Source organism: Melospiza georgiana, chromosome 5 (assembly GCF_028018845.1).
Source record: "Melospiza georgiana isolate bMelGeo1 chromosome 5, bMelGeo1.pri, whole genome shotgun sequence".
Taxonomy (NCBI): Eukaryota; Metazoa; Chordata; class Aves; order Passeriformes; family Passerellidae; genus Melospiza; species Melospiza georgiana.
This window is the reverse complement of record NC_080434.1, coordinates 34,474,570-34,489,554: the sequence shown is the minus strand read 5'-3', so window position 1 is coordinate 34,489,554 and position 14,985 is coordinate 34,474,570. Positions and strand designations below refer to the sequence as shown.

Here is a 14,985-nt window from a genome sequence, read left to right as displayed (position 1 = left end):
GCTACTTCTGCACCAGTATCTACTTGAGTTTTCACCAACTTGCCTCCAACCAGAGCGTCCTCACAAAGCTAGTAACTGAAAGTGACACAGGGCTATATCAGTTTCACTTGCTTTCTATCATCTACAACTTTAGGAGTCACATTTCCAATTTTATATTCATATCCTTAGACCATCCAAGAGCTCAGACAGATCTGCATTGTAAAGCCCCTGTAGCTTCACTCGTGAAAATGAGATGTATTATCAAAAGTTAATATCACATCTCTGATTCTGAACATACCATGGACAGTATGTAAGTATGGAAGATGTAACACTGGAATATGGGGGAGAAAACTGCTTAGAAATCTAATTAAAGAGAAATTGTAGACTGATACTTAGAAATTGTTATGCTGTCTGTACGTGGGGAAGCTCCTGTTTTCCTTAACAAAAGGAAGGGGAAAAGTCTAGAATTTAAGAGTGGATCCTCAATCATAATAACAAATAACGTTGTGAATCCTGTCAAATTTTAAATGAAGAAAGAGTAGGTGTAATCTGTAAATCAAGGACTGATATCAGCAAACTTAGAGCAAACCCATCTCCTATCACTAGCTCAGCAGGAGAGGCTGGCTTAGGAGACTGATTTTTTCCTGGCTCCCAGAGGAGTGGGAATTCACATTATTTGGCTTCAAGTTAAAAATTGTTCTAGCTGTACATCTGCAATTCTGAAAACATTGTCTGGTATCCAGGCACCTTCCAGACACACTGACATCCGTTTGCTGCTTTGCAAGACAGAGTTTACACACCAAAACAGAACAACTTGATTTATTTAAAATTCACCTCAAAATGCATTGTGTTCAGTTTCTTTTTTTTTAAATGAACATTCAAAGCATCAAAATATTACTAATTTAAAAAGAACATTTGTTAGGAAGAAGATAATTTACATACTTTAAATTGTGGCTGTGAGGGAGAGAAACAACTGATGGTAGATTAGGCACAGTACGAAGGCCAACATGCCAGAAAACAATGCAGCTTTAAGCTCAACTTTTAAATGATCTGGACAAAAAAAACCCCAATTGGGCAGGAGAATTAAACCAACCACTTAATTGAGGGTATTTGTATAAAACAAAAGTGTTAGTAAGTTTTCTATCTAGACCTAACTCATTCATGTATTTAAAGAATTCTATCTTCTTCCAAATAACAAAAAATGTTTCTAAACCAAGGCAGATTATTATTTGGAACTGGTATAGTAAAATAAAGGATCACAGTATACAGAGTTTAAAATCCTGTACCAGGAAATAGCAACAAGTGGTGTACAAGGGGATAATTTAGGTACATTATCTAATTTTTAAAAACAGAGATATAAAATATCAATTGCATAGGGATTTAAATATAAGGCCAAGCAGGAGATTAAAGTAAAATAGAGCTCATAAGAAGGGCACTATGGTGTTAAAACATAGTATTTCCATTTGAGTTAATGTCTAATTCAAAATCACAGTATTTTGCTAGTACTACAAAAAGTGAATGTCAAACTGTCCCATTAATCTTGAACTGAAAACTGACATTAGAACTTCTAAACAGTACAAAACTAAAGCTCATCGTCTAAACCTGATCAGTGTATTAGCACAACAGTGCTTGGTACGTACCTGATTTATATACTCTACCTTCTGTAAATAATATAAAGGTTATTTCTTGTTAATAAGTGTGAGATCACAATATTACTGCATGCCATCAGTGGTTTGCAGGCTTACTTGACACTTAATTATTCAGTCTTTGAAAGTGTAAGATCCCACCCTGCAGAATCTTCACTGATTGAACACAGAACACTGTCATTAATAAAACACAATAGAAGTTCCACCACTAACAACTAACATATAAGCCAGGATTTTAGGTCTAAACCCAGTACAGTTCATTATTATTAACTCACAGCTATTTTTTGTTAGGAAGGTAAACCTGTAGACTTCCAAATAATCTTGTACGTATTAAATATAAACAAACATGTAACTAACGGTTGTCTCTTGGCATTTCAAGTAGATTATTCAATTGTGAAAGTATTTCTGCAAAATCAATTTTGAGTTGTTAAAATGAAGTTCAAATATTAATTTCCATTTCTACATGTAGCTTAATTAACCTAAAATTGTGAGGAATAGTAGTGTAAGGAAAAAAGAATTCTCCAGATTAATTAGACATTAAGGTACACTAACTGTGAATACCTGAACCAACATTGTAACTGAAAAAGTGCATAAACACAGTAATACTACAAATGTGTTAACTACAGAACAAAAGGTTTTCTGAAACCTAAGTAATATTATTTTACAGGTTATTTACAGGCTGTGATTTTTCCAGACAGAGCCAATTCAGGATCTTAAAGTTCCTTTGATATATTCTAAGTGTCTTTTGGCTTCCAACTTATTTGGCGAGGAACTGATTCCCAGCCCAGGGAATCAGGTACTGTGCAGCTGAACAGCACTGCCATTGTGGTTCTGTGATTCTTCAAAATTCACTTCTTTCCATTCTTCAAAGCCAGAGCAGTGTTTTCACTTCACACTCTTGGTGGGTGTCTCGGACTCGGTGGACTGTCTGCCATCAGTCCACGCCTCCCGCGTGCTCTTCAGGGCCAGTGTTTTCTGCTGGTCCACCACAACGTAATCCACCCTCTCGTCTGCCACGCTGCTGCCTGAGCCACTGTTCTTCTTCTGGGAACAGCCAGAAACAAGTTCAAGTAAATTAACAACAGAAAAGCAAGCAGGTGTCCCAAACAGACACAGAACAAGCACTGGTTTCTCTGAAAGGGTCAACACTGTCTCTCCACTAAGCATTTGAGAAATTACCATTAAGAGATCTTACTGAATATCTGCTTACCTTACGAGGTGGGGTAGACTTTCCCGAATCTAGGTCCAGATCTAAATATTCCACTTGTTTATCTCCTTTAGGTTTTACCATAGGGCTGCTTCCTCCATCGAGGCTGTTGCTTCCAAACAAATTCTGAAATCATAATTTAAACAACCTCAGCTACAAATGTACAAACTAACGTGGTCCACATAATCAAATATGCTTACTATAAACTGCCAAAATGTAAAAGCTTAAGGAAACAACTGCAATCACTTAAATCATGGAAATTTCATTGAGTCTGGCATGGCAAGGGCATACATTCTATGTTAAAAATGGGACAGAGTCAAAACCCAATGGGAGGAAAAAACTCAAAAACCCCACCCCCCAAATTTAAGGTTGCCACCAAACCCATCTGTGTTTTCCACTTAATGTCCCCTTCATATAATGAAATAAGAACAGATCATGTTTTGTTCTTTTTAAATGTAGTTATTATATCTCAAATTTAACATTACTTAAGCACAAACTTTTCTATTTCCCTCAATTTTTGTTAAATACCTACAATAATTTCTGCTTGACAGTAGTGGCAAATCTAAAAATGAAACATTTACATTTCATTCAAAAGTCATCATGATTAAGGTGAAAATCAAAGAGTATTGTTCAATTGACAAGATTAAAATATTAAAACTTTGGAAAATATGTGTAGGGCTGCCTGAACTGAAGTTGCATTGTATATACCTAAATTTCAATTAGCCCAGACTTTTACAACCTCACCTCCTCTGTCCTCTCCCAGCCTGATCCCTCCCTCTTAACAGGTGTTATAGGAACAGTACAATAGAAGGACTCTTCTCTAAAAGATAAAGAAAAAACAGGAAGACAGAGGGCAGCAGTCAGCAAAAAATGAAGAAGAAGGCAGAAGGAAAGACAGAAGGGCAAGGCTGAGAGCAACTTGAAAGAAAAAGCAAAATATTGCTGATTTTATTAACTAAAACGTAAGTATGACATCAAAGAAGATGCTCCAAAGCTGATGGCAGAAAAAGATTAAGAAATACAGATTCCTTGCTAAGATAGAGTTGGAACAAGTAAAAATTTTCAAAAAGTCAAATTTTAAAACAAAGGCCATGAGATATGCAGAAACGTTCTGGTTCTTTAGGAAGTAAAATATTTTATGGGCTAAAGCAAAATGGGCTGGGCTTTTTAAATTGAAGTAATCCATTATATCTCTACTGTCCAGCTCATTTAACATTAAGTGGTAACAAGGACAAACACAAACAACTCATGTGAAGTTCATTTTCATTGCTCAAAATCTCAGAACAAATTTCTGTGTATTAAAGATACAAAAATCAGATTCTGTATCAATGTTTCCAGGATAAATTTAAAAAGCTGTTACTCATTAAACAAAAAATCATCTGTTATTTCAAACAAACTAAGCAGGCAGAACATATGCATTAGGAAACAGAAATTTTAAATACACGCAAATGAAACAGAAAGGAAACCTGTTGAATAACCTTTAAATAGGACTGGTGCAAGCAAACAGAAGATATTAATGAGCTGGAGCATTAGTTGTACCATCTTGGTATGGAAGTTAAGCCCTTGGAACAGCCTTAGGAATCAACAGGAACACCTGGGTTGAACTGTGATTCTGTGCAGGCAGAACTGTGGGCACGGGTGGCGAGAATCTCTGGGGTAATATGGGATGTTTCTTGCACATGTGAAACAGGACAGCACCTACTACTTACCAATGGCCCTTGCAAGAGAGGAGCTAAGAATTAACATCAGCAGGTCCCCGAGCTTGGTGCTTTTCCCCTGGGAAGCACAAGGCACAGCATGGGGCGCTCCACAGGCTCTGGAGCCCGCACCCCACTCTGCATCCCTGCTCCCACAGGAATGGCATGGGGGGAAGCTGGGATGCAGCATCCCGAGGCAGCAGTGGTGAGCTGGGGCAGGGACACTGCAGGGGGCTGGGAGGGGACCCAGAGCAGCAGGGGACAGGAGAGTGAACAGCATTGCAAGAGGAGAGCCCGGGGCACTGAGATGGGCCAGCACATGCCATACAAGAAGGCAGACACACAAACAGAACAAACAAGGTGCTAGACAGGCCCTCCCCAGAGAAGGTCATACATAAATGATTTCAAGATGAAAAATACTGCTGTACCCCCTGCTAAGAACCCAAACACATGAATACACTGAACTGACTGGACAGGACTTTGAACAGTCCTAGCAGACTGTCCCTGACCACAGCATGGGAGGTTGGAACAAGATGACCTTTTAAGGCCCCTTTCAATCCATTATTTAAGGTCCCATTCAATTCATTCCATGATTCTAGACTAGACAAAAAGCTGAGCTCAAAATACAGGTTTCCTACAGGTTTTATGCATATTCTAAACTACATTTTAGTTTAGGCCTAGGTCTGCTGCTATTGTCTCCCTTAAAACTACCGCTATTGAGTCTTTTTCTCTCTCTCCTTTCCCTCACCGAAGAAAACCCACAGTGTATATCATTAAATTTTCCTAAGTAGCTGCACTCCATGCTGAGGATCTGAAGCTTCATTATCTGAGAAAATTCCCCCCAAAGGGGAAAAAATGCAGACATTTAATACACAAAGACTCCTTCTATCTTCTTTGAAAGACGCCTAATAAAATACATATGGTTCAATTTTCATAGAATGTATGCCACAAGTATCAATTGTTTTTTTCCCCTGCTCCTTCTACACTTCCTGGAAGATGTCCTTTTAATGCACTTTTTTTAAGCATGTCTCAGAGCTCCTAGGACAGTTTATTTTCCTTCATGACATAATACTGGACTCACACATAGCCCAAGGATAAACGATTGCAGAGAGGGGACAAATTCTAGAAAAGAGGTAGAAAAAAAGTCATGTTGTATACTGCTTTATATAATAGACATGTATATCAACCATTTTCTTTATGCTCTTAACTTTCTCAGTGAAATCCTACCAATATTACAGCTTTGCTATGGAGATTTTTTTTATCATTCTGTTGATCTAGAAGTATAAAGGGAGTGATGTTGAATGAAGGATCTGTGTTGGCATGATTTAAAAGTAAGGACTGCACAGGAAGAGAGTAGTTAAGATGTAGATTTTACATACTGGGTCTTCAGAGGACTGATTTGGGTTCATGGATACATAATTCTCTTCACTGTCGTGCGAGTCACTGCTGGAAGTTGTGCTATGAACTGAATCCGGTCTGGGAGACACGGGAAACCTGGAGGAGCTAATTACCAGGAATTATTTCACAAACAATACATCTGTAATATCTTAAACCTCCTGGTAAACAACAAAAATAAGCATATTAGAGCTGAAATTTTCATTCAAGTTTACTAGAGTGTCACATTTTTTGGTTATACACAGTCCCTTATAGTTAATATCACAAAACAAAATTTCACACAGACACACTTCATTTCAATGCACAGATACACACACAGACTCACACTCTTCCAAGGGAAACTTCAAGCTACAAACAAGCTAAAAATATGATACAGATGTACACACATTTAACACTCCAGTCTCCAAAATGATTAATCTGAATGAGGAAAAGCCAAGAAACTTACTCTCGTGCAAAGCTTCTGGTGATAGGAGATCTAACTGGAGCTTGTAATTCTTCCCATTCAGGCAGAGGTTTTATTTCTAGTGGAGCTGGTTTTGCTATGTAAGAAACAGACAACTGTAAAGCACAGAACTTTCCTAAACCAACTTAAATATAATAGCTTTTCATAGACTAAATACAGAAAAAAAACCTTTATCTTTCAAATAGTAAATACTAGTAAGGAAAGGGAAACACTTCCATTTTCAGAAAGACATGATATATTAACTTACATTTTTAATCTTTTCAGGTAACGAGAGGAAACATCAATTAAAAAATTAAAATATAAAATAAAAAAAAACACTGCAACTTCAGAATTTTGCAGCATATACTTGTAGGCAGTAATTCTGTTTTGAAAAGAGATTTTGAAAGTGGCAGCATTGTGTTCTGTCCTCATTCTGTCCTGATGACTTGTTGAGCTGGCAAGCCCAGGGCAGGGCTGATGGGCTGTTTGAGCAGAACCAACTCTGGGGACCTCTCTTGGCTCAGAGCCAGCTGTTAATGTGCAAACTCTACCCTCACTGTGTACATGTGCCCTTACTGGTGAGGTTTCACAGCTCCACGAGTGGGCAGAACCTGCAGCTACGACTAAGTCTGCACAAGTGAGAAATGAACCAACAGCAGGAGGAGCCTGGCTCGCCTCAGAGATCATCCACAGTCGAGCAGAGTGGATGTGCCACAGAGCAATGTGCCACTCATGACACATAACACTGTTCTCAAAAAAATTGCATTTTTAAATTTCATTTTCAGAACAGAACCATGAGTAGGCCATTAGCAAGAAACACATTATCCCTCCCTCCAGCTTATATTTCTCACACGCCCTAAACTTTAGCAAAAAAGTATAAAAAGGCTTGTGGGAAAAAAAATACCACAGAGTCAAACTGCTGTCAACTTTATCCTCCCTAAAACTGTTTCTAGAAAACAAAATGCAATGTCATCATAAAAACTGCCCTTTCTGTCCTTGTGCCCCCTCCAACCATGAGTTTTCTGCCTCTTGGCAGGTTCACCAAGATCAAGTGTCAGGCATGCAGTAAGAGAACTGAACATGACATAGGCAAGATGATACTAAAGCACAACTGACATTAAAAACTATCAGCTTGGCTCAAGTTTTCTGCAAAGGTCTGAGACTACCTGGCAGGAACAAACAGTGGGCCAGGTGCTGCTGCAGCACGCAGAGCCAGGATTTCGTCCAAAGCCCACCAAGAACAGCAGAAGTATTCCATCCTGTTGCAATGGACTTCAAAACCCAAAGGTAATCAGTGATACTTCTCTGAGATTTTTAATGTTGTTCATTATTTTCTCTAAATCTCCTGACTATGTTAGGCACCAACTCAGCATCTTCAATAAAGCCCATCATATTAATTAAAATCCTCTTTAAGGTGCTTAAATAGACGTCTGTACTAGTGTATACCTAAGTGAACTGTGATTTCAGGTTATCGCCTAATAAAAGTTTCAAGTAACTTACAAGTTACTATGTACAATTTATAAGTTGTTATATATTTGCTTCTAAATAAACAGACAAAATATAAACAGCCACAACTTAAGAGATCAGAACATTCATGTTAATATCAAAGAAAAATTTCCATGCACTGTTCAAGCCAGAAAATCTTTAATTCCTTTTACAGGAAACTGGTTGCTTGGCATGGAAAATACATCCATAACCTTAGACTATAGCAGAATAGAATATGCCAGAGTTATTCTAAAATAACAATTTTTTAAATTTTTGCTTCACTTATTTTTATAAAGCTCCATATACATACAGTGCTAAAGTACATACCCTTTCTTCTTGTAGTAAAGTCACCTATGGTTTGTGAATCAGTTCGCTCTAAACCATGTGGTTTAGGTCTTAAAATTTTAGGACTTTGACCTAATTGGCAAAAAGAAGACTCTCTTAATAATATTCTATTTGCAAGTGGAAAACTGGAATTTTATAAATAAACATCACAACCCCCTGCAGAAAAGTTAATCCCACAAGCATAAGCAAGCTGCTGAAGGAGATTTTACACTCTAGCTGGGAATCACACTAAGGGTTTAAACACCAAACCAGAAACAAAGTAAAGACTGCATGCAAGTAATAAATATATAGGAGGCAAATGTAAAAGCTGTACAAAAAGGCTAAAAAGTGCATCAACAAATATTGCAACTGATCATTACTACTAACTGGCTTGATTAAAACAAATAAACATACATATTTGAGGTATATTTACTATCAAAAGAGAACAGTCGTGTTTCAGATACTGTTGAAGTACCCTCAGAGAAATGAAATCCTCCTTAGTCACAGAATTTCTTTGGAAATAATGACTCTTGGGAGTCTCCACTCCTGTGGTACTCTTGGGAGGTCTTCTATCCGATGTGTATCTCCCACTTGAGATGCCCCAAGTATCTTTTTTTACCAGTGTGTTTCTTAAACTTGTTCCCCAGAGGTCTCCATCTGTCTGTACCAAACCCCACCACCCCGACAGTGCAGACACAGTGGGATTTTCTTCCCAAGTTTCCAGCCTGCACACGGCCCCTCCATCAAGGCACAACCCAACCTCCACCAGAAATGACCCTGGCATGAAAATACTGATCATCTCCCGGCAGAGAGTAACACAAATCACCTCCCAATACAAGGATTTTCTTTAGCCAACCTGACCAAACTCTGCAAGTATTCCAGGTCATGCCGTCTATTTTAAATAAACATGATCAAGAATGTGTAATAGCCCTAAGTTTTCATTAAAGTCTATCTGACAAAGTATAATATTAATATTTATAAATAATAATATAATACTAATAATATATAATAATATAATATATTTATATATTAAATATTAAAAAAGGCAAGTGCCTTCAAGTGGTACACCAAGAAGCCATATGAATAAACCAAATGAAAAGTTTAAGCCTGGTTATGTTAGAAAGCTGCCCTACAGCACAAAATGGAAAAGGACTGGTACAGACTAAGGTGTGGTATTCCCAGCAATGGGTGAGAATGCTTCACAAAGAATAAACTTGGCAACAAACACCAGAAGTTTGCAAATAGCTGCCCTGAGGGTTTTGCATATGAAGTGCTCTATTAGTGTTATCACTGAAGTATTGGGAATAATCAAGTAACAACAAGAAAGGTAAATACAGGTTTTGTACTGTATCTTAACTTCTACACAGTGCTTCTGAGAGACCATGCAGGTAAGATAAAATTTGTTTATTCATTAGTAGTGCTGCACAGCAACTTCCTTACAAAGAAAAGGACATGAAGTAATTTTTACACAGACAGTTCCTTTTCCAATTTCAAAATCAGATGCTCCCTTAAATGGCTCAATGTGCTGATGAAACGGATGAACAGTTGGGCAATGCTGACCAAAGACACAGACTGTGAAGCAGAACATGAAGTATTCCTGACTAGAGCCAAGTCAAAAGCATGAGCCAACATGCTGATGTACTCAATTCTGAGCTGATCCAATATTCTTAAGTCCTTGCCTATAACTCTCTGATAAAAGCCTGCCTATTTAAAAAGACCAGGATCTTCAAACTGATGGAACAATTTAAGAAGTTCAAATCCAAACACTTTTTGATGTGATCATAATAATTTTGTATTTCAGTTTTATAATCTGCTGATCATCATAATTTTGTATTTCACAGTTTTATAATATGATTTAAAAGAAATCTGGCCCAATGCAACTCAAGTTAATCTGCACTGACATAGAAGCACAGATTGTAAGCACAATGAGAAAACTAGCAGAGGTAACAGAGTTAATTAAATTATTTAAGCAGTGTGCACTTAGTAACCTCTGCTCTTATAACCAAACAGACTAAAGTGCCTGAAACCCATAATACAGAGAATAAACTCAAGGAACTCAAGGCTGTAACTCATTATTTCTCCTTCTGTTAATGATGCTACATGGTCTAGCACAGCCAACCTTTCTGAACTGGGATTAGCCCTGTTTGTAAAACATGGCTGTTGTGTAACTGCCTGATTCCCACTTAATTTAGCACTTATACCAACCACTCAGATTTCCAGAAGAGCTATATAAATAAGTACAGGTCCCTTCAATACTTCTACATCAGAAAAGAACATACAAAACTCACTGAGCTTTCATCTCTTGCTGCTGGAAGACCGTTTAATCTCAATAAATTTGGTGGCAAACTAGCTTGCTGCCACCAACCAGCCAGGATAATGCAATTCCTCACATTTAATGCGTCATAGAGAATTAAAATACTTGTGCAGAGTGTCTTCTTTTTCCTCCCTGGAAAAAGAAAACCCAAAGGCCTAAACTCTGTTGAGGAGCTTATACTGTGCAACAGGACAGACCTGACACCAGGGAAAGGAAAAGAGGAAAGGGGGATCAAAATCACGAATCTGAGGTTACCTATATGTGTAACTGCAGAATTCTTTCACCCTGTTTTTGCTCATTTAAGACAATAAAGTGACATGAGCCAGGGCACTGAAAGCCCTTCAGAGTATCCCTTACTGCTTTCAAATGACAATTTTCCCCAGGAGCACATGCCTGTATCTCTGAAAAGCAAGATTAAAATACGGAGGGGAAACTGCTTCCCCCCTGTACAGCAGGCTGGTCTCCCACATCTGCTCTATCCACCAACGCTCACTGCAGTGTCACAGGGCTGTTCTTCACATCACTGTAGTGACAGCAGGGCTCTATGGAGAGCCTGGCTCCATACAGCATTCCAACACCAGCCATACTGAGGAACACATTTCCTGTGCTTCCCACAGGCCCAGATTTACCTCAGCTCAGGAAAGATAATACTTTTAACTTACACACCTATTCTGGGAAAGATAAATCTGGGTAAAGGAAAAAAAAAGTTTCATTTATGCAATTTAATTTTTTTTTTCAAACTGAAAAGGAAATAAATGTTGCAACACCACTGGATGCAAACCTACATGGGGGAAAAAACCCAAAACACAAATAAATTATGTCAAGTGAAACCAACTAAACAAGAAGTGAAAATTAGAAGTTTTTACTATTCTATCAAGTCACCATGTGTGAAATGCAAAATTCAGCCAGGAGAGAAAAGCTCAGCTTCTGCATGTCCTATCAGGCTGTAGAAGGGCACTCTGCACTGAAAAATCATTAATGAAGTCTATTTTTCTAACAAACGGCTGCTTGTAGCAAGTGCCAGGCACAGCAGACAATTGTGGCTGTGGCACTGGAGCACACTCAGATGCATGAATTCTGCTCCTGGTATTTGGGGCATGTCAATGCTGCCTTTGTCTGTGAAGTCACCAGGAGAAGAGTCCATTTCACATGTTTGAGTTAATTTCAAAAAATGGTTTAAACTGAAATATCCTTTTTTGTTTTTGCATTGGTTCTGGTTGTTTTCCATAGAACACTTGGAATATAATATTGAGGCAGGAGGAAGTTGTCCCACTGCAGTAAATTCCTGCATCAGTGTAGGTGGTCCTAATGGTTTTGTTTTTGAGGACATAATGCTGAAGAGATTAATTTGTTCTCAGACTATTGCCTTGAAACACCAGAACTAAACATGATTTCTGTTAAGGACACTTCTTTCCTGACTGGATGCTTGCTCCACGGCTTGCTGGCAAGGGATTTCACGTCAGGAAACTGCAAACATCCTCACAAAAGAGGCCAACACTTCTATTTAAATACTAGCTATTTAGGGCTTAAAATTCTTAGGTAAATATACTAATGCAACATAAAATTTGAGAAATGCATTATCTGTTTCCTGGACAACAGGATTAATCATTATGAGGCTAGGAGATCATATGTAGGAATGCTAGAGCAGTGCTGTGCTTGGGATAGGAGGGGGAGAGCTAAAGGAGAAATCAGCCACATAAATGCACTGCATCCACACAAGAGTACTTTCAGAGAGAAATAACTAACCACAGTTCCTTGTTTCCATCAAAAAAAATACATATCTTGACCCCTTTTCCTCTGTAATTAGATGAAACTGAAATTTGCACTGAGGTCCAAGAATTCCCGTACTTAGAATCACTGTTGATTTCTCCTCAAAAAACAAGGCTGAAATTCACTGTCTTGTTCCCAAAAAATTTATTATTTGCTTTTCAATTCTACAGAGTAAACTCCTGCTTTTCTTCTCTTCCTCACCCAAGTGAACCCTGATTCCCAAGTAAATGGTCTTCAACACAGAGCTCTACAAATATCCTGAATTTGTTTTTTCATCTCTGTTTTTGTAAGACTGTCTCCTGCCAAGGTACTTGTAATTAGAAACATGTATTTAGTTACATAACATTCCAATACATTTCCATACTAGTATCCACCAACAAATAGGAGCATCAATAATGTGCTTTGTGCTGGGTGGGGATAAGACATGGATGCTGATAACTATGGTCTCTTTAGGACAATAAAAACAAATTGAAATCAACTTATTCTCCAATGTTATGAAATATAAAAAGCAGTCACATAAAGAGTTGCTCTTCAGTCTTCTCAGCCATCTTTATCCCCTCAAAACAACTTTTTACAGTGAACTGGTAATCTGAATGCTACAGAAATTAAGAATGAATTGGAAAAAATAAGTCCAACTGAATCTGACAGCTAACGTTCACTGTTATTTCTAAAGTATTTGGCAAATGCTATAAAACTACTCAAAGAATGGCAAATGCCATAAAATTACTCAGTGAATACCGAAGCTATTAATCATCAAGATACTACTTGACTATTCTGATTTGTGAGTAACTCTACATGTCTGTATTTTATAAGTCCCCAAAGCATGATGAACTAAGAACATTCAATAACAAAGACTGTTTTAAAACCTAAGTACAGTGTTCTGGAGCATTTATTGATTAGCAGTTTAATGGTGCACTAAGATTTGCAAACTCCAAAAGATTTCAAAAACAAAACACTGAAAAAAAACCCCTCAAAATTTAAATTATTCAGTGGAAAACTAAAGATTAACATTAAGCCTATTACAAAGTAATGGAATAGCATGACAATATGTGCATTAAAAACTATGTTTTCTTGAAAAAAGTGATAAGGGCACAACAAAGAAGAGAAAAATTTTATGAAGATCATTAAAAATAGGGCATTATTACTCATGTTCTCTTGTTCCTGCTCTACCTCATATCTTTGGAGTTTAAAATTACCTAAAAAAATCCCTAGCCCTAATCCCTAAACTTAATCATCCCCAGCACTAGTATCAGACTAAGTACTGCAGTTTAGAAAACTGGCATGTTTAATTTTTTACAACCATTATGTCCAGCAAATCACAGTCCTCTGCAGCTGTGATACAGCCATCCAAATGAAATCATTATTGGAATTATTTGCTCTTTCAAAGTTTTAAAAGACAAATCACAGCTGCAAGGTAAGGATTGGTACATCACAGCAAGGAGTTATTTAAAGCCATTAAGTAAAAAACTAGACTTGTACAAGGAATTTAGTACAGGCATGCAGGAAGTGTAATTTTCAGCTAAACAGGAACTTGTGGAAGATCAAAGAAGAAAAAAAAAATCAATAAATTTGTACTCCACTTGCTTTAGGAACTCTAAGGAAGCACCAAAACATCCCCCAAAAGCCTAATTTTAAAAAATTCCTAAATGGAATGAACAAGGGGTGTATTCTCTCTCCAAGAGAGAATAGAAGATAAAATGCATGGATTTCTCAAAAGCAAAATGAACAATGCTTCTGTTCAGAAAACTCATCACAAAAGTTACAGTTTCTTTTTCAACAGATCTTCAGTTCTTGCTGCAGACAGAAATCACCATTCTCATATTTTCAATGCCTACTTGTTCTAAATCCTCAGAACATAACTGAACCTTTATTAAAGAACATGCAAGACAATGATGATAGTGTGGAATACTGAAATGTTGCCAGTTCCTAATTATTATTATTTTTAAAGAATTGTCAGTTCTCATTGTCACAAATGCTGTCAGTGTTTCTCTGAAGTTTTATTCAAGGATGGTGTGACACTCCTACTGTATCAGGACATGGAATATGTTCACAGTGTCCAACTTAAATATTTACATGTTTGAATGTCTAACAAGGAAACTGTTCATCAGGCTATTTATAGCCACCTTCATGATTAATGAGGGTTCTTTATTTCCTTAATAATTACCTACTTTGCCTGGGATTTGTAAAGCACCATGCTACACTGCAACAATGGATCATTATTCCAGTCATCCAGAAGCATCACAGTGGATCCTATGGGGACCAGAATGTGGCAGGTGCTTCCTGTACACAATTACCTTGGCAAAGTGGGCCTCAGCTCTTACAGAAAGAAAACTGGAATTCTCTGTGAAGTTAATCCATTTGGGAGATGCTTGTGAGGAGTGGTGGCAAAGATACAGCCACATTTTTAGAAGCAATCCATGCATATTTGTGGTTTAACCACACAGATTATGTCTTTTAAGATTTTAAACGAGAAAAAAAATTATGACAAAAGCAACAAGATAACTTTTAAAACATTCTCAAAAACGATTAAACAATTAAACATTTTTAATCATGACTGCCAATTCCATGAGCATTTTCCTGCTCTCTCTTGGTTTCTTTTGTTTGTTTTCTTGTTTTCAAGCCGCAACTGGGTATTTTCTTGGCATGAAAATAAATGTGTGCATCACTTACTGTCTCTAAATCCAAGTTTACCACATGATCACACGATGGGCTGAAAATTACCAGGG

At 37.5% G+C, this 14,985-nt stretch overlaps 1 protein-coding gene across 4 annotated transcripts in view; it reads right to left on the bottom strand.

Moving 5' to 3' along the window:
- Positions 1–801: 801 nt before the first annotated feature.
- The window catches only part of GAB1 (GRB2 associated binding protein 1), a 91,752-nt gene continuing 77,568 nt past the window's right edge, over positions 802–14,985 (bottom strand). For 2 of the 4 annotated variants that reach the window (XM_058024217.1, XM_058024215.1), the window contains exons 7-11: positions 8,179–8,268; positions 6,370–6,463; positions 5,909–6,032; positions 2,836–2,958; positions 802–2,669 (exon numbers count right to left, since the gene is read on the bottom strand). In XM_058024217.1, coding sequence (XP_057880200.1) covers positions 2,511–2,669; positions 2,836–2,958; positions 5,909–6,032; positions 6,370–6,463; positions 8,179–8,268 — 590 coding nt within the window. In that variant the 3' untranslated portion in view covers positions 802–2,510. Of the gene's footprint in view, positions 2,670–2,835; positions 2,959–3,576; positions 3,653–5,908; positions 6,033–6,369; positions 6,464–8,178; positions 8,269–14,985 lie in introns of those variants that run through there. The other 2 variants (XM_058024218.1, XM_058024216.1) reach the window with 2 other exon arrangements.